The following is a 20,531-nucleotide window of genomic DNA, read 5'->3' as shown; positions in this document are numbered from 1 at the left end:
TATACCCAATCATGTTCCCAATTGACCTAATAAGTTGAAAATTGGTCCTCCAGCTGTTCCTTAAATGTACATTTAACTTTTCCGGCCTCTTAATGCTGCTACCTATCCCAACTTTTTGGAATTTGTAGCTCTCAATAAATCCAAAATGAGCCAATATTTGGCATGACATTTCAAAATGTCTCACTTTCATCATTTCATATGTTATCTATATTCTATTGTGAATAAAATATAAGTTTATGAGATTTGTAAATTATCATATTCCTTTTTTACTCACAATTTGTAAAGTGTCCCAACTTTTTTGCAGTCGAGTTTGTATTTTTGCGTTACCAAACGCAGAAATACAAAAGGTGAAATCCATTAAGAAGTTTGTGTTTTAATAGCTACATCTCATGATAGCATAGTCTAGCTCTAGGCCTTACTGTCTGTTTGTGTTAACAAGAGTGTAAAAATGCTACTAAAATTTAGTATAATTGATTTTAATACTGAATTAACTTATACCTCACATGCCAAACTGCTGATTTATTCATTTCAAACATGCACTTCTTTACAGCGGAGTTTATGAAAACCACGTGACGTCATCGCATACTTCCTCGAGCTTGTAGCGCAACACCGGCTAGCATGATAGCGCGAGGCTTTTAGCTTCGCTATATCAGTGAATTAAACGGTCGGTTTTACACAAACAAGCACAAATTACAGCCACACTGTTACTAAACTCAGAAAGTATATCGTATATGCAAAACAGCGAATTTCAACCAGGAAAAACCGTGTCTCGAGGTAGGACAAACATAGGCGAGCTCACATGTTCGCACAGCTCGAGCGCACTTTAATTCGTCTCTTTACTACTAATTGTTTAGTTTATCACTGACAGTCAGGCGAAATGCATGAATACGTAATGCATTTTTAGTAAATAGTCATATGCTATCTTTAAAACGCTACATAAACGCTTGTTTGATGGTTATTTAGCAGCAAGTGACCGTTAGCAGGTTGTTTGTATCAGATGTCCTGGACTTGTTATGTTGTTGTAGTTTAGAGTTAAATATCTTTTATTGTCTGAAAGCATATGTTTTTCTAAAATTTGCTTTAGTAAGTCAAGAAACTTCTGGAAAGGTGGGGTGTGCATGACAGCTGGGTCTCAGTTGAGGCCTGTGTATAAGCTGACACAGTTTTCCTTCTTGTTGACATGGTTTATTACTGGATTTCATGTGTTCCGTGGCAGACAGCAGATTATTTATTTGTACTTTCTGCATGGTTATCATTGCTTTCTAGCGTACTACAGACAGTATGGAAGAACAACCAAACAATAACATAGAGGTGACTGTGAAAACCCTAGACTCCCAGAGTAGGAGTTACACAGTTCAGGCGCAGGTAAGCTGGAGTTTTCTTATTGTGCACATTGTCACATGTACTTTATAATGATGAGTTAGCGTACTGCATTTGACCACAATTTAAGGCAAATGACAGGTCATGTGACCACATGGCAAAGATAGAAGTCTACTGTCTGCCAGTTGTCTTTTGAATTGACAGCTTCTTGTTTCGCTTCGTAGATGACGGTGAAAGAGTTCAAGGAGCACATATCACCTTCTGTTGGAATTCCTGTTGACAAACAAAGACTCATTTACCAGGGCAGAGTACTTCAAGATGAGAAAACCCTAGCAGAGTACAGTGAGTTGATTTGTATAAAATCAGCAGTTTCAAAATCCTTCGAGGGAACTCCGTTGACATTGTGTATATGATTCCATCGAAAGCAAGTTCAGTTGAATTACAAAGCAAAACGACATATTTATGCATTTCAGCATGTGCTTTTGAATAACATCCCCTTTTTGCAGTCTTGTGACTTTTCTGTACTTGTCCCTGTTCATCCATCTCTGTCTAGATGTGGATGGAAAAGTAATACACCTGGTAGAGCGGGCTCCACCACAGACCACCCAACAGGGCTCAGACTCGGGTGGCGTACCAGGGTCCTCTGGCGCGGCACAGGGAGGAAATCAGAACCCAAACTCAACCAGTAGCTCTCAAGGGATCCCTCTTGGGCCTACGCATGACCGCAATGCCAATAGCTATGTTATGCTTGGTACTTTTAATGTTCCGGTAAACATAATGGATCCTCAGCAAATTCAGGTGGAGATTTTTTTTTTGACTTCGTGTAACTTGTATTGCTTGATTTTGGTACTTTTTTGCGTAATGTATTCGTTTTTCTTAGATGTCCATTCAGCAGATGATGACAGGCCTGGGAGACAGTGCAAGAAATCCACGTGTCAGTACCAACACGGGGGTGAGGACCATTGTGATCTAAAGAGAGCCCTTTTGTAGTGGTGGCATTTGCATGCAAAATAAGCAAATTCATGTTTTTATTCAACAAGGATGCGATAAATTGATCAAATGTGAGGGTAAAAACGTGTAGAGTGTTACAGAGAGTTCTATTTCAGAGAAATGTTGTTCTTTGGAACTTTTTGATGCCAGATATTCCTGAAAAAATAAATGCATCAAGATTTCCACAAAAAAATATTAAGTAGCCGAACAGTTTTCAATATTGATAATAATAATAAAACATTTCTTGAGCAACAACCCAACATATAAGAATGATATCTGAGTGATCATGTGACGCTGAAGACTGGTGTGATGGACCCTTTTAACAAGACTGTGATGACGCGTTTAATAGTCATCAGCATCGTAAATCATAGGAAGTTTTACATTTTTGTATTTTTATAACACTGTTCTTTTTATTATGTCACCTTTACATCAAATTACCAGAAATGAATTATGTTGAATTACCAACACTAATGCGAGGGTGTTTCTAATGCAGCGTCTTTGGGAGGGAAGGTAAATTTGACATTGTTCTCTCTTCTGACTGCCGTTATCAGTCTCTTTAAAAAAATTTTTTTCCTTTTATTGAATGTCATGAAAACACTATCGTGGAGTTTTTTCTTTTTTTATTTGTGCAAATGGGAATTAAAAAATAAATTTGGGGTACTCTCCTGCGTCAAGTAAACCCAACTATGCTGACTTCCTCTGCTGAGAAACCCAGAAATGTCAAAAAGGTCCATGATGCTGAATGTAGCTTTAGTATCAGAGAAATAAATAACGTGTTAAAATCTATTAAAATAAACTTATTTTAAATTGTAATGTGTCATAATATTGCTGTTCTTTATTTATAAAAAAAAAACCAGCCAACCTCGGCTAGCTGTTTTTTTTCTTCTTTTTAATAAAAAAAAACCCAGTATGCATAAAAAAAACTGTATGCAAATGCATTAATATATATATATATATATATATATATATATATATATATATATATATATATATATATATATATATGTATATGTATTAATTTATGCATTTAGCAGATGCTTTTATCCAAAGCGACTTATAGCACTTATTGAGCGACTTGTAGCTCAAGTTGTAAAGCATTGCATTAGCAAGCGAAAGGTTGGGGGTTTGAATCCCAGGTATCGCATGTTAGGAAAATGCAATCTAAGTGAATGCAATCTAAGTCATTTTGGATAAAAGCATCTGCTAAATGCTTTAATTTAATCCCTGGGAATCGAACCCACAACCTTGTGCTGCTAATGCGATGCTCTACCACTTAAGCAGTGTATATATATATATTAGGGGTGTAACGGTTCACAAAATTCACGGTTCGGTTCGATACGATACACTGATGTCACGGTTCGGTTCGGTACGTTTTAGATACAGCAAAATGTAAAAACATCTCAACTTTTCAGAATGCCGCAAGCGCACCGCGGGTCATGTGACAAGAACTAACCAATCAGCTTCATCCTTTCCCGTTACAACGTTGAAAGCTCAGCCAAGATGAAGGAACAGCTGATCATAGTTGTATATGGATTGCAATTTTGAAATAAATTTAGTAGCAGAGCCTACTGCAAGCGATTCTTAGAGCTGCTTATCCATTTATCCTTTGCTGAAATTTCCGCGTCTTCATGGAGAGAGCAGAACGTCATTGTTGCTTAGCAAAGACAGACGCCTCATGAGCGCTTCTGCCCGAGCGCTTTGGAAAGGAGGAGAAAGACGCGGCTAGCGTTTTCCACGCGTTTTTAGGCACGATATGTGAACGGCCCCTAAGGCGCTCGCTTACTCAGCACGCGCTGAAGGCTCGTTGCAAAATGTGTAATGCATTTAACAGACCAGAAATAGAAGATCCTCCAATAACCAACAGGTCTGGTGTTTGGGTGCACTTTGGATTCCCTGTAAGCTATAATGGTGATGACAGAATGAATGGTAAATAGTAAGGTCTCATATCCGTGGCTATAATGTAAATGTAACGCAAGTCTACCAATCGCCGAGGTGATGTCTTTTGCACTGTTTGAGTCAGTCGGAAATGTCTGTCTAAATGCTGCGGGGATAGTTTGTTGCGTGTATATTTCTCCTTTTTTTCGTCTTTTCCCAGATACTGACACACTAAGGTGATGTCGGCGTAAATGAGTTTACATGTTTCAAGTATTCCCGCTGGTGTTTTTTTTTTTATTCCCGCTGGTGTACCCTATTGTCATAGCAGATGCGACCGTTGTTTTTTTATCCACCACTCTCTTGCCATCACCATTATAGCTTACAAGGAATCCAAAGTGCACCCAAACACCAGACCTGTTGGTTATTGGAGGATCTTCTATTTCTGGTCTGTTAAACGCCTGACTGAGTAGCCTAACATAAACATATAAGTTGGTGTTTTAGTCTTCTTCGGGGGTGTCAGGGGCGTTGCCTGTTACGTCGTTTTGGGTTATTGGGCTACCTTGTTGAACGCATATCATTATATTTCACTTTTTTTTTTTTTTTCAAATATAATTAATTAGTTAAACGAACCGTTCGGTACATAATGCGTACCGCATACCGAACCGAAAGCCTCGTACCGAACGGTTCAATACAATTACGCGCATCGTTACACCCCTTATATATATATATATATACAAATACAGACAAATGCAGCCATTTAAATGTATAGAAATAAATGACATATATGCAGTAATTTCCATTCAGTAATTACATATAATTCTTTCTTCCAGACCAGTGGCTCTGTGAATGTTCAGATTGATTTGGACCAGTCATTGCAAAGTGAGCCCAGACTGCGGCTGCTATTGGCTGAGAACTTGCTGAGAGACACCAATGCTGTGATCCAGAGACTGGAGGTAAACAATATTGCTGAGAATTACTTGGCTTGTTTCTTACAGTGGTATCAGGAAGACATAAATGTGCATTTACATTGCTTATTGATTATACCTTCATTTCTGCCTTCTTTCACAGGGGCAGCTCGAGGATGGCTCAGCATCCCAGGAGGACTCTGCACCTCCACCCACCTCCTCCACTTCCACTCCATCTCCTACTGTACAACCCATGGACACTTCTCCTCCACCGTCAAGTACCCCACCATCCTCTTCCTCCTCCACCCAGACTGAGGGTGCTCCACCCCCTCCTGCGGGCCTCAGGTAGGAGCGGTTATAATTAGAATTTAATTATTTGCTTTATATAATAAATCTTAATATATCTTTCTATTTTTCAATGAAGTTTCAGGGAATAATTAATCAAAAAATTAACACAAAATGAGAATTGATTGTTTTATAGTTGAACAGTGTTGTTGTATGTAAAACATATGCATAATGATTCTTTAAAAAGTCTCTTTTGGTGTTCCATGTTGAAAATAAAACATCACATGGGTTTGGAATGGCTTGAGTATGATGACACAATAATTCATTTTTGGATTTATTGTGCCTTAAGTGGCTTTGTTTTGCTAAGCCTTTTTTGCTCTTATCGAACCATGCTTTTAATTAAATTGAATTTAATGGAAGTTATGAGTCCAGAATATAAATCAAGTTAAAATAAGGACTAACCATCTTGCATAGGGCAGTCATAATGTCTCATAATGTCTGTCATGATTTTAGTCGTTGTTTATTTTTGTTAATAAACCATCTTTTTAAAGATAGTAAAGGTTAAAAAAGGTTATTTAAACACATCGGGGCATTTTATAGGTGTTTTTTTTTAATAAGTCCATGAATGTCCAGAATGACTGTTTAGTGTTGATTTACTCTAAATCTGATAAAGGTTCGTAGGTAAGCCTTTAGTGTTGTGAATAGAAAATTTGGTGGTTTACAAAGTAAGTTTTTGGAAGACTTACAGCTAGGAAATGATGATACATACAATTTGACAGTGTGACAATATTTTTCTGGTCTCAGCCCTATGATAACAACTAATAAATATACAATTCCATTTTTGGTTATATCTTTAATGTTCCTAAAACTATGACTGTACTAAATGTACTAAATCCATTTAAAGGTACACTCCATTTTTTATTTTCCGTCAGTCTTAGTATATGATGTAACTGCAGAAGAGTTGAGTTTTAAATAGGAAAAATATAAATATATATCTGGATATTTTTGAGCGAGATGCTAACAGTCTAATCAGATTCAGTGATCTGTGCTAAGCTAAAAGTGCTACCAGAGATTGGATGAACGGATTAGAAAATGGTATAACTCAACTGTTTAACTCTAGGGGAGTTGGAAAATGAGCCTATTTGCAAAGAGAGTGGAGTGTTCCTTTAAATCACCAGTGAATTGCCACATGAAAGATATATTCTGTTTCTTTCAGAAGAATGACTAACAAATTGGAACAGAAATGTGAGTTTCTGTCTTTAAGTTTCATAAACACCTGACTACAATGTTCCTTTTGTCTCATTTTTTACCTTTTGGTTTGGCCCAATAATGAAATTTGTGGGAAATGTACAGACACTTTTAAATCAACCGCCTACAATGTGAGGTGAAACAGAGGGAGTTAAACCAGGAGATTGAGTTTCGCTATTGAAGGAGTAGGCATGACTTCAGTTCAGTCTACCTTAGACCTTGTTGACATTTGACATCAGGTTAAGAAATGTGGATTTGACACTTTGAGTAACCTCACTGCATTAGGAAACTAACAACTCACTGTTTATTATGCTCTATAATTCTATTTGGGTATATGTTAAACAATTTACATGATAAATGTATCTACAGTATCATATGAAAATGTAGGGTAACTAAGAGTTTTTTTATGTTTTTGAAAGAAGTCTCCTTTGTTTGCCAAGGCTGCATTTATTTTAACAGATATACAGTGAAAACATTTATATTGTGAAATTATTACAATTTAAAAATCATTTAAAAATCTGATTTGGTCCTCAATAAACATTTCTTATAAATTTTGCAAACAGTTATAATTCATGAAAGGAGTATTCGAAAGAAAAGTGTATATATATTTTTTTATAACAACATGACAATGATTAATACTGAACCCGAACCTTTGAATGGTAAAAATATATAACATTATAAATTATAAGTTGTTATAAGCTAGCTTGATGGTAGTTTTATATATTAACTGGTTCTCTAATTTTCATGTTTTCTCCCTTGGGAGGTTTTCTTGTCCAATTGGGACATTTACTCCAAAGCTTGTGATTTTATCAAAAACCAGAGCAGATTATAAAACAGTACATGAAATTCATTTGCTGTGTATCCTAAAAAGGGAAAGTCCTTTGTGGCCAAAACCGTTTGTTGTACTGTAGATTTTAAATACACTGAGCACTTTACTTTTTGGACTTTGTTACAATAAAAAAATATATTGCTAGCATCTTGGCATGAAATCCTTTTTTGGATACAGAGCAAATTAATAATAATAATTAAAAAAAAAATGTGTGCTCTTTTTGGAAGAATTTATGGCTTGAAATCATGTCACATGTGGATTGAAAAGAGTGCAGGATCCTCAATTTGTGTTGTTGTTGATATAATACAATACATACAATAACACTCCATACAGATGATGAGTCACATTTTCTTGGTTTCATGTGCATTTAGTCTGCACGGATGCTTAAATCCATCAGTGGGAGTTTATCTATAATAGGAAGTCTTTGCCTAGCCACTGAAAAGCGAAGCTCCCACTACTGTATCCTACTCAGTTTTAAAAGTCAGAGAAACCACCATTCTTACCACTAATGACTTGGTTTTCAAGTGTCAAACTAAAGGTTATTTTTAGTGTAAGCCATCTTGTTTCGTTGACTAAGCAGCGTCTGTTCTGTTTGATTAATTCACATTCATACTTAACCATACTCTACTTCAAATGCTCTTACACAGGAATCTATGAACCGGGTAGCAGTTTATGTTTACCTATGTTTTCCTTTCAATATAATGAGTGTATTAAAGTGGTGTCCTATCGTTCAGTGTTTGATGCAAGTTGCATTTGGAAACATTGATTTATGATGATCCTGTTGCTGTCTTCCCATCAGCCATCCAAGCCCAGCTGAAATGGTAGAGATGTTAACAGAGCTGAGGAGAGTGGAGGAGAGACTCCAGCCCTTCATTCAGAGAGCTCACCTCATTCTAGAGGCAGCCACAACTGCAGACTACAACAACAATGTAAGAAGCCCACTCGCCATAAATGTTTTTTTCTCTCACCATAAATGTAGAGTTCAGACGCCATAATTACTTTGATGTGAATGCAAATTCATTTTGGAAGTGAGGCTATGATAAGTCATTCAGCCAATATATTTTCAGTAGGCCGAACTTGAAAAATGAGTTGAAATAATAAGATAAGCGATGCTATCATATATCAGTATTGTAGTGATACATTGTTTCAAGTGATACTGCCTAAACAGTTCAGATCCTATCGCTTAGAATTGATTCTTCTATTCAGCAAGGGATGCTATATTGATCGAAGGTGACAGTAAAGATGTTTTAAAATTTAAACAAATATTTACATTTCCATTTATTAAATAATCCCGAAAAAAGAATCATAGTTTCCAAAACAATATTAAGCAGCACAGCTGTTTTTAAAAAACAGGAAAATATCTTACCGACCCCAAACTGTATGGTATTGTATATGGCAAAAATATGGCATAATAATAACTTTAAAAGTTTCTTAATTTTATAGTTGTTATAATTGGCATTTGTGCATAATTTCATTAAATGTTAAATATTTATATCAGCTTTTTTCTTTGTGAACAACAGACCCAAGAGAGGGATGAGGACCAACGCATTCTTAACCTCGTGGGGGAGGCCCTCCGTCTCTTGGGAAATGCCCTGGTTGCCCTGAGCGACTTACGGTGTAACCTCCTGAGCAACCCTCCTCGACACCTGCATGTTATCCGGCCCATGTCCCACTACACCTCCTCTGTGCTTACTCCAGGGGGCGTGCATCACCTTCCAGCGCAGGTAAGGATGTGGTCAGAGGCTCGTGCAGTGGGAAGCATGCACTGCATAACCCTGAAAGTGAAAGTTTGTAGAGTTCTTCAAAAATAAGTACTGAGGTGTTTTTGGTAGAGGTATATTTTCCAGAGATGCTAGAAATACTGAGAAAACAGGGACTTTAATGGTAGTTTGTTGAAGTAGGCCTATTTAAAACAATTCAATTAACTTTTAACATTCTGCAGTTGAATCTTGGAACTACTGTGACCATGTCAGCCAATGGCAGACCAGCAGCTGATGGTCAGCCTCAGTCTACTGGCCAATCAGATCAGCAAGGCCAGGGACCAACACCTGCCAGTCAGACTGGTCCAGCCAATCAGCAGAGTGGACCGCCAGGGCCTAGAGTCATCCGGATCAGTCATCAGACCATGGAGCCTGTAGTGATGATGCAAATGAACATTGATGGTGGGTTTCTTTTGTATTTGTGTGCAAGGGGTTTAACTATTTTTCCTATTTGAATTTAAATCACTTGTTTAATATGTTACAGACTCTGGCAATGCTGCACAGACAAATGGTCAACAGAATGCTGCTGGTACTGGACAGCCTGGTTAGTCTTTTTTCTGAATTACATCCCCATAGAGGCAATTAAAATATTCACTTTATATTATGAATAGACTTTTAAGTTATAAGGAGGTAAATGATCATAACATATTGGATGTGAGTATTTACATTAGTTAGTGTATTTCGCATATATGAATTGTAAAAAAATATAGACAACATACAGATTTTAAATATATATATAAAGTAAAATAATTAAAAGCAATATAGTTATAAAAATGATAATAGCATGTTAATATTTTGTCTGATCTTCACCAAGATGAGCATGTGTTTATATGATACACATTTGCGTGTTGCAGGTGCCCCCCCTACTGTTCAGATTCCAGGTCTACCTCCAGAATTCATGCAAGCCATTGTGCATCAAGTCACTCAGCAAGCCATGGCAATGGCAAACGCTGCCTCTACTGGCCAGCAGGGGCAACAGACCACCCCTCCTGCAGCAAATGTTGGCACTGGCTCCACTCCACCCCCCATGCCCCCTTACTCACCTCAGGCCAGAGTGGTTTTCACCAGACCCTCCTTTACCCACAGGATGACCAGCCCCACTTTCACCCCGCGGGGAGCTACTATCAACCTCAGAACAGCTGTTCCACCGATGATGGGCCAACAGCCGGGACAGGTGAATGAAATTCCCATGATTTTTCTGGAATGTAGAGGTGGAAATGCCAGACAGGAATAAATGTGTTTCACCACATTAAGGTATGAATTGTGAAATGAATTTTGAAGTGATTTTGATTAAAAAAAATTAAGAACTCTATATATGCCAAGCCTACATATTTCCTCTAAAATCTCTTAAAGGATTATATGATGCGATTTCAAGTTTTCCTGTCTCTTTGGAGAGTTATATACTGATTTTGCACAGATTAACTCCCTGAAGTTGCAAACAGTAAATTCTCAAAACCAAAGAGATATTCTTCATCAAAGTTAAGGCAATGCGCTGCACTGGAAGTTGTGGTTTGCTGAATTCAGAAGCAGTCATGCATTATGATCAGTTTTTACAGAAGTCCTCAGTGCTCAGACTTGTTCATTGGGTGTTGGTTTCATACAGATATGTGTGTTTTTCTCCGCAGGCTGGACAGTTCCCTCCTGCTGCTTTGAATCAGATGATTGGTGGACTGGTCGGCCAGCTTCTGTCAGGGGCTGCAGGTCAGATGGGTACAGTTGCATAAAACTTGAATTTGTAGTAATATATGTACTGATTTTTTTTAAATTGATAACATATGAGTTCTGAGATATTTTAGTTGATAACTGAAATGTGGATCAGCTCAAATGAGGTCACTGACGTGCTTGATATTCTCTTAAAATTTTATGCAATACATTTTACTATATAAATTCATCATTCATTCAATACTGATGTAAAATGCTTCTGATTAGGGTATAGTATAATATATTTTACTGTTCTCTGCATCCACAGCCAGCCAAACCACCACATCATCCTCTCAAACATTCACCTTCTCCACATCTACTTCCACAAGCACTCCATCCACCACCACGACCACCACAAGTGGTTCTGGGTCCACGCAGTCTAATAGTACCAGTACCAGCACTCCCCAACCTGGATCTTCACCACCACTTCCTCAGGAGAACCCTTTAGGGGGAAACCTGGAGCAGTTGTTGGGGTCTCTACTGGGTGGAGCTGTTGCCACAGGAGGCCAGGGTCCTTCTATAACAGTCACCATGCCTGGGGTCCCTACCTTTATCCAGGGGGTCACAGACTTCATGCAGGTGAATAGCCTACTTAGGCTTTATAGACTTTTTTTCCAGATTTTATTATTACAATAATATCATTTTTCAAACATAGAATTACAGAGGATTTATTTTGGTGGTTGTTCAGTTAATAAATATACACACTGTATGCTGTAGAGTAAAGCAAGCAAAAATAAATTTGTTTTTTTGCATCTCTGTCATCAGGCTTCCCAACCACTTTTCTCTCAGCCTCCTGGGGGACAGCCTCAAACCTCGACCCCTACCGCTCCCACTGCCCCACCAAACTCAGCCCCCACTCCTGGGGTCGCCACAGCCAATGAAGGTCTGAACCCTGAGCTCTTCACTGGGATAGTGCAGGGCATCCTGTCCACCATGATGGGTTCTCTGGGTACCCCTCAAAACGAAACCGAGAGCATCGCTCAGTTCATCCAGAGGCTCTCCCAAACTAGCAATATCTTCACCCCTGGTACTGGAGATGCTATGGGTGAGCTCTTTTGGGTTAATAAGTTTCTTTTAGTTCTTTTCTTTCTTTTTTTCAGTAAAATGAGGAAACTTAAAAACCTGTATACATTTTTAGGTTTCTTCGGTGATCTTTTGGCTTTGGTTTGTCAGAACTTCTCCATGGTGGACATGGTGCTGTTGCTCCATGGGCAGCACCACCCACTGGGTCGTATCCAGCCCCATCTCGCTCAGTTCTTCACTGAGCATTTCCTGCAAGGCCGTGAGCCCACAGAGGCCAACATCACCGTAAGTTGTTCTTTAGCAGTGCCAGAGGGCTCTGATTCCCAATGCTGGTGCTGGAATACCCCCCAAAACTGCAAAATCTTGTATGCCTTCCTGATCAAACACATACCTAATTAGACTAATCAGTTCATTACTAGAGACTCCAAAACCTGAAATGGGTTTTGATACATAAGGGAAACATGCAAAATGTTGAGAAACGGCAATCTAAAATATTTACAGTGACCTTCAAATAAGCCCCAAAAAACATAACTGTGATGGAGTGCCCTAAATAGCCTGAATAATCCATTTCTTGTGTCCAAACTTTTCTTTAAGCCGTGTTGCCCATCCTTTGCTCTCTTATTGGCTGTAGCTCATTGTAACACCGGACACCATGTGATGTTGTGTGGGCCGACCGTTACGGATATTTGCATGATATTTGTTTGGCATCAGCAAGGCATCGGTTGAGGCCACAGCGACCCTCTGATTTGTCCTTGAGCACTACACACATAGATTGCAGAGCATTGATCACCCAATGATTTTCCCCGATCACAGCCCAACCTCTCAGCATTAAATTGAGCTTAAAATCCTGTAGTGTGAACCTGGCTCTACTAACCCTGACAAGAATATACAACTTCAACATTAACACTTCAACTATACTGCAATAAAGCTCAAAGCATGATATTTACATTATTCAATGCCGCATACAAGATGTAATTGCTGGCAGCAGTCAAATAATGTACACAGAGCATTGTGCATTATCTTTCAGCTTGCACGCAGTCCACAGAATTATTGTAGGAAAGAAATTAACACAAATAGCCAGATTTAACTTTTTCTGGTAGTTTGTGATCTCTGCATTAAAGACATATCAGAACTATACCTCCCCGGTACAGTCCCTTGTCTGATTCTTCACTTTCTCCCCTCTTTCTGTTTCTATTTCCATCTCTTCATCTTATTTTTTCTTTCTGTTTTTATAGGCAGCTGCTGATGACTTAATTTCAGAACTCGAGGAATACATCACAGAAAGTTTTGTAAGAATCCCTGAATCCTTTCTTGACTCCTTAAAAACTATGAAAAGCATCTGTGACTGATCCCTCAGTTAGTAACAAGCACTGTAAAATTTTAAGTGGAAGTCTACACACTACCATACACCATTCACTACCATTCAAAAGTTTTGGGTCTTTAAGAAAAATAAATTCAGTTTTGAATATATTACAATGGAAAGATGTTAAATATTTGTATATTGTAATAATTCACAATATTTCCATTTTTAATATATTTTAATCAAATAAATTCAGACTTTGAGAGAAGAAGAAACTTGTTTGTAAATTTGTTATAAAAAATCTTACCGACCCTAAACCTTTGACCTGTAGTGTAGATTTTACATTGGTACCACATATCCTGAATAACTTAGATAACACATTTGTATGGGGTAATTAATATAATCACTAATGCAAGCTGAATTTTAAACACTCTGGAATGTTTTGTGCCTAGACTTCCGGTGTGAGTGAATTACTGCAAACATAATATGATTTTATATGATATGAAGTCAAAGCATGACAAAGATGATGTTGCTTTGCTTAAAGTAAATAAAAGCACTTTTTTCACACAGTGGAACTGATGCAAATTTGAGATTTATGCTTCCTGTCCATCCCATCTAGTCATCCATCGCAGTCCGTGATGGGGTGGATATCACCCAGACGAACCGGGCTTTTCTCAGACAGCAACTTGCAGGCATCGCCACCCACATTCTGCACTGCACCGGTATGTCTAGACGATGTGATGAGTCTCTATTTAAATTCATAAATTATTGTAAAATATTAGCTTGCAGTTTGCTTCTTATATCATGTTGAGGGCTCCATAAGAATGCAGTAGTTACTCACACACATAAAAACATGAAATAATTTAAATGTGCATTTATTTCATCAGATCAAACGTTTGGACCTCGGCTCCTGCAGCTGTGTAACCGTGCACTCTTTGAGTGTCTGGCCCTCAACCTTTACTGTCTAAACGGAGAACAAAGTGCCCTTACTGCCGTCATCAATCACCGAATTGTTAGTATCCAAAACATCTGACGTCTGACTCCTACACCCTATTTCGTCTTGGTTATTCTTTTATTGATCATCCTACAACTGCTCACAGTAAATAAAATTGCGGAGGAGACATTTCCATGTTGGCGGATGCTTGCGTTGATGCAGGAAACTTAGCAATTAATGATAAAGGTGTTAGGGGTAAGATCGGGTTTCGCAGTCATGGAAAACCTAAAAATATTAGGGGATATTAAAATAGTTATTAAAATGTAAAGGAAAATTAAAAATGAATGTGTATATTAAAAAAAAAAATTATTAGCTCATATCTTTTCAGTGAGGAAAGTGTATGTATATATATATATATATATATATATATATATATATATATATATATATATATATATATATATATATATATGTGAATATATGTGTATGTATGTATATATGTATGTATATGTATATATCTATGAATTAACATGAATTTACATGTCTCCTCTCTATTAGAGGACAATGTCTGCTGAGGTTAACCCTAGTCTGGTGAACTGGTTAACCAGTATGATGACCATGAGGCTGCAAGTGATACTGGAGCACATCCCCATCACAGAGGAACAGATCACTCATTACATCATCCGCACACAGGTTTGTCTCCATACATTTTGTATAGAATTACTATATATTTTTTTCAGATTCCACCAGTTATGAAAGTTGGTTAGTGTGAAGTGCTGGTGGTTTGCATCGTCAAGATGGTCTTAGTTAACATACTGTGACCAGTTTTTAGATTGAATATGGCCTGTTCATTCTATTTAGCCAATAAAGGGATCATTCACCCAAAAATGAGAATTAGCCCATGATTAGATTAGACCTTACTGAAGGTCTGACATCTATGGCAGCTTTCATTGTCCAAGATCCGCACATGATGCCGTTTGACCGTCATGTCAAAAAACCAATCACAGTTAGTTTCATTCATTGTCACGTTTCAAGGCGTGGAAATGTCGCCACAATAACAGACCGGTGTGTAAAACTCTTGGACATATTTTAACGATTCTATGCCACTTTAAATATTTTACATACTTTTGAATATCCAGTGTTTAATTGATCCTGATAAGCACTAGTCGTCACAGTTGTAAACACGCCTTCTTTCTTCTTTCGGGTTTGGCGCCACGGTATCTTTGTTTCCAGTTGGAATGTTAAAGAACGCGACACACACGTCTCCTGGCAATGCTGTAGAATCTGATGACGACTTCGACACTCCTGAAGTGTTTCCGCTTTTGTGTCCCATATGCATCAGACATTTAGCCAACGGTCCTTGGGCGAGACGTCTGAGGCTGAGACTAGCCCATGATTTATGTCCTGGCTCTTGCAAGCTGTATAATGGCAGTGAATGGTGCCCCTGTTTTCGAAGCCGAAAAAAGTGCATCCATCCATCATAAAACTACTCCTACTACACATGGCTCCGGGTGCGATGCATTAGTGTAAGAAAAATATAGATTTTATTTTTTATTTTAAACCGTAATCTCCAGCTTCTGGTCACTCCAGCAGGTGACTTCATGAAAGGCACAACGTGAGCTCCGGGAAGAGAGTGACAAACGGGGAAGCACAGAGGAGAAAGCAAATTGTGGTGGCAGAAAAAGCCAGTTGTGCATTTGGATGTCCGAATCGGAATGCAAATCATTTTTATATAATACTGTTGTCAAGATGCCATTTGAAGCTAAAAGCAGACATTTAAATGGAAAAACTATATATGAAACCTTTAAATGATTACCCTACTTTAAAGCATAAATTAGATTTTAATAATATAGGTCTATATAATATTCACATAGGGGACATTGTTGTATTAGCCCTACAGTTAAAGCAGAAAAATACTATTTGAACCTAAAACATTATTCATTACATTTACCTATTTTATCTCACAAAAAAAATTTTTTCTTGTAAATGCAAATTTATTTCCTAGTTGAAACTTTATAACTTAGTTCAACTCAACAATTGCGAGTCAAATCTGAGGGAAAAAAGCCAGGAGTGTGGGAAGATTCTAAACTCATGATCCTGAGCCAAGGGAAAAAGAGAGAATGACGAGTTGATTTTTCTTTACCAGAATTATCAGGAATTTCAGAATTTAAAGAAAATTTGAATATTTAAATATAAGCTCAAAATTAGCTTTTAATTTCATGGCTTGCATAGACTGCTACGTTAAAACTGGAATTTTCTGCCACCAGATAGGCTCAGCCCACAAAAAAAAAATGTCATAACTGTTTGCAAACACTGAAATAGGTCTATACAGTTTGGAAGAGCCTGGACAATTTTTAATATAACTCCTATTAGATTTGTCTAAAAGAGAAATGTCAAATACACCTAGGATGCCGGGAGGGTGAGTAAATCCCTATGGGCAACCTCTGTAAAAAAAAAAAAAAAAGTAAAATATAGGTGTAATAAGGGTTGTAATAATTCATGCATTGGAATAAATCGAACCCATGACCTTGGTTTTGCTGGAACTAATTTCTAGCATTCATCTACAAGAACATGCAGTGGGGGAAAAAATCTGGTGCTAGCATAGCTTTTTTTATATTCCATTTAAATGCTAAGTTCCACTCATGGAGGTTACATGACTCTCAAATGATATTTTGCATTGCCTTAAAATGCATATGAATGTGTTTTCAGAGTGAAGAATCAGTAGAGAGGTCCATACAAGATCCCGAGCCTCAGAATGTGGAGGTAAATAAACATAAAAGCATTTGATGCTGATTTACCGATTTACAATGAAATGCAGTTGTTTTGGTCATTGAAGACTGGACATGTACGTAATTTGCTTTAGATGTTTAACAGTGTTCTCATGTACTGTATGGTCTCATATATAACGTCTCCCATACATGGTTCAGATGGGGGACAGTCTCTCTCCAACACCTGCTACTACAGCAGAAGAAGCTCTTGCCTCCTCCCAAGAAGCAGGAGCAGTGGGAGGTCCAGCTAGGGAAGGAGAGGGAGCTATTGGAGGAGAGGAAACCGGAAGTGACGCTGAAGCCTGGGCAGCTGTGTTGCCTCCCGTCAGTATTTTTTTTCCTACATTGCATAAACAATGTTTCCACCAAAACATTTTGGGAAATATGACGTACTCGAGGCATCTGTTGTTATCACGTTTTGATGGTCAGATCATGGAATGCGAGATTCAATGTTCTTCTGAGTGTTGTTTGATTTGTTTTGTTGTTTGTAGGAGTGGGTTCCTATTATCAGACAAGATCAGATCAGTCAGAGGAAGATCAAGGCCCAGCCTCCTCTCTCTGATGCATATCTGCTTGGAATGCCTGCAAAGCGCAGGAAGGTAAATATTCAGTTTCATGCAGTTACATGTTAACATTGAGACGTCTTTAGCCCGATCCGGATGGTAATTGTTTCTCATGTGGATGTCTGTAAAAATAAATGTACATATCACCTCAGTGATAAAACGTATGGATTCGGATGGCGATCTATTCACAGAGGAGGGAGTCAGTTATGTGATCCTACCAACCTGAGAACGTGCTAGTCACATGACCAGTCACATAATTGTCTACTCTAAATAAAATAAATTTTATATACAAAAAGTATTCTTATTATTGTTTAAAATGGAGGAAAAAAAACATATATAAGTCGCACTGGACTATAAGTCGCATTTATTTAGAACCAAGAACCAAGAGAAACATTACCGTCTATAGCCGCGAGAGGACGCTCTGTCTTCAGTGTAGGCTACAGGAGACTGAGCAGCATAGAGCGCCTTCTCACGGCTGTAGACGCTAATGCTTTCTCTTGGTTCATTTCTCTCGGTTCATGTCAAATTAATTTTGATAAATAAGTCGCACCTGACTATAAGTCGCAGGACCAGCCAAACTATGAAAAAAGTGTGACTTATAGTCCAGAAAATACAGTATGTAAAATGTATTTTTATTGTTGCAAGCATATTTTATCATATATAATCCTATTTATTATTTTTATTATTTAAATCTCCTGTTTAAAAAGATGCACTAGTTGTATATAATTATATGCAATATAATTATGTATCCTATATATCATTTTGTAATACACATTTTAAAACTGTAGTGCATACCCGCTGCTGCCATAATAAAGAACGCTTCGAATTATTGCATGCTTTTCTTCTCGTTCTGCTCCCAGTCGCTGTGAGCAGTTTAGAAGTATTATTCTTTTAAATACTTGTCAGCATTTCAGAAATAAATATTGAAGTACAACAGGTAATGAACCTTACAGTGTTTGGGAGTGCTCAAAAAGGGTTTAAGCACTGAATTTTGAATCAGTAAACACAGAGATGTGGATTCGGATGGCAATTAAATCACGACTACCCCTTGTAAATGGTGAAAATTACTTGCATCCCCCTGAGAAACATTTATCATCCGAATAGGGCTTTTATATACATTCAGATTGGTTTGCCTTTCCTGAAGCATCACAGTAAACATTTTTTTTTCTTATCGTGTCTCCCCTAGATGGTAAAGAGTGATGGGCCCAAACTTTCACTCTCTGAAGCAGTAAGTCAAGCCGCCAAGTCAGCTGGTGTTATGCCCATCTCAGTTCCCAACGCCCTACAAGGAGATTTAGAAAAACCAGAACTTCAAGAAGCATACAGTGAACAGGTAGTTAGTGTGAAAACGTGTTTTCATATTATGCCTTTAAATATTTATTTTTTTATATTTTATTTTAGTTACAATTTTTTTTTTAATATATTTTTAGTTAAATATAATAAGCTTGATTTGTATTGTGTTCTTAATATACAAAAATTTCAGTATTAGGGTGTATTCACACCTGTTTTGTTTGGTTTGGTTCGATTAAATTTAACTCAAGTTTTTTTCACCCCTCTTTTCGGCAGGTGTGAATGTTAAGTTATGTTATTGCTAAGAACAGTTGTGGTTATTGGGTCAACATGAATACAGTAATCTCACTCTGGTGCGGACCTAACAACCGCACCGAGACCCAGCTGAAGAGGTGGTCTCGGTCCGGCTCCAAACGAACTCTGGCACGCTTGAGAATTACTGTCCAACAAATGGATGACCTTTTAGCACACGTGTGGTTTTTTTTTGGTTCACTTGCAAAAAGGGCAGTGTGATAGTGAACCACACCAAAAAAATAAAAATCAACATTGTATTTGGTCTGGACCAAAGCAGGTGAACGAGCAGACTATCCTGGTGTGAATACACCCTTAGTTACCTATAAACTTTAAATACACACAAAACATGGAGCATTTCCAGAAACATACATTCCACCTGTAGAAATTTGTATTTTGTTATTATATATAGTTTTTTTTTTAATTGCATTTAAAAAAAAAAAATTATATATATATAGTTATTATATATAGTTTTTTTTTTTTAATTGCATTTAAAAAAAAAATTATATATATATATATATATATATATATATATATATATATATATATATATATAATGTATAATCTAACAGGTGTTATGTTGTTTTTTATCAGCTGAAAAGCGACATCAAGAAACGAGTAAAGGAGGACCCAGATTACAATTCCAGACGGTTTCCTAACACACATCAAGTATTTCCTCCAGACTCATAACTTTTGTACCTGCCAGCTTACATGTTCACCTCAGCCCTGTTCCTTTTGTGGGGCATGTGTTTTATTTGCACAGTTATGTGTTGTCAGATGACTTCACACCCCACATTTCTGTCTATACTTTTTAATTGACTGATTATCTGCTTGCTGATCCCAAACAGCAGATGTGCTGTTGTACGTGTTGGTCATGTGAGGCTGGAGGTTCTGAGTGTGATCTGCATACTGAACATCTGATAAGTGTCTTTTCCTGGTCAATATAGGCACCTGTGTGTTAAGTGTCTGTCTTTGATCATGTGTGGCTGGTTGGTGCAGTTTGCTGTCTGCACACTGAACATCTGATAAGTGTCTTTTCCTGGAGTCAGGCACATGTGTGTTAAGAGTTTGTTTTTAAGCCACCTGCCAGCATGCTGTATCGGAACTGTTGTGTTTTTATGATTCAGTCTGATTAATAACAGTATTGTAAGTTGTAACTGAATCCAGAGGAAAGTCATGATGAGAACAGAAGAGATAATGTAGAAAGTTACATTATTGCAATTATTGCAGATTCTGTTGTTTAAAGCTTTATTGCATATTTAATATTTTGGTTTGCCTTTCACCTCTACCATGGTTCTGCTATGGCTTTATCTATGATAAATTGCTTAAAAAAATAATAAAAACGATGTCATTGGGAACCATGAATGTAAAATGCCTGAAATTAAACAATTTTGCACCGGTTATTGAATATAGTTTTTTTTGTTGTTGTTGTCAAATCAACAATGCATT

General features: G+C 37.5%; 1 protein-coding gene across 2 annotated transcripts; it reads left to right on the top strand.

The window, feature by feature from the left end:
• Positions 1-558: 558 nt before the first annotated feature.
• Positions 559-20,483, top strand: LOC113058612 (large proline-rich protein BAG6-like). Of its 2 annotated transcripts, none has more exons than XM_026226654.1 (25): positions 559-774; positions 1,267-1,365; positions 1,545-1,662; positions 1,874-2,118; positions 2,201-2,272; positions 5,016-5,138; positions 5,254-5,435; positions 8,252-8,381; positions 8,973-9,176; positions 9,395-9,614; positions 9,697-9,756; positions 10,067-10,386; positions 10,838-10,922; positions 11,182-11,492; positions 11,679-11,958; positions 12,052-12,221; positions 13,172-13,225; positions 13,856-13,958; positions 14,124-14,248; positions 14,729-14,863; positions 16,880-16,933; positions 17,098-17,262; positions 17,430-17,537; positions 18,688-18,834; positions 19,677-20,483. In XM_026226654.1, exons 2-25 carry the CDS (start codon positions 1,282-1,284, stop codon positions 19,770-19,772), a joined length of 3,591 nt encoding a protein of 1,196 aa, XP_026082439.1. In that variant the 5' UTR covers positions 559-774; positions 1,267-1,281; the 3' UTR covers positions 19,773-20,483. The 2 variants fall into 2 exon arrangements, with proteins under 2 accessions (XP_026082439.1, XP_026082440.1); XM_026226655.1 differs by having other exon boundaries at positions 562-774; positions 10,838-10,913.
• The last annotated feature ends 48 nt before the right edge of the window (positions 20,484-20,531 follow it).

Source organism: Carassius auratus, chromosome 40 (genome assembly GCF_003368295.1).
Source record: "Carassius auratus strain Wakin chromosome 40, ASM336829v1, whole genome shotgun sequence".
Taxonomy (NCBI): domain Eukaryota; kingdom Metazoa; phylum Chordata; class Actinopteri; order Cypriniformes; family Cyprinidae; genus Carassius; species Carassius auratus.
This window is presented reverse-complemented; position numbering and strand designations above follow the sequence as displayed.

What these genes read in the sequence shown, in the direction of transcription:
- LOC113058612 (XM_026226654.1), top strand. Translation starts at nt 1,282, where the DNA reads ATGGAAGAACAACCAAACAATAACATAGAGGTGACTGTGAAAACCCTA. An exon ending in GAAAACCCTAGCAGAGTACA is followed by an intron (nt 1,663 to 1,873) that starts GTGAGTTGATTT and finishes ATCTCTGTCTAG; the next exon opens with ATGTGGATGGAAAAGTAATA. An exon ending in CTGCAGACTACAACAACAAT is followed by an intron (nt 8,382 to 8,972) that starts GTAAGAAGCCCA and finishes TGTGAACAACAG; the next exon opens with ACCCAAGAGAGGGATGAGGA.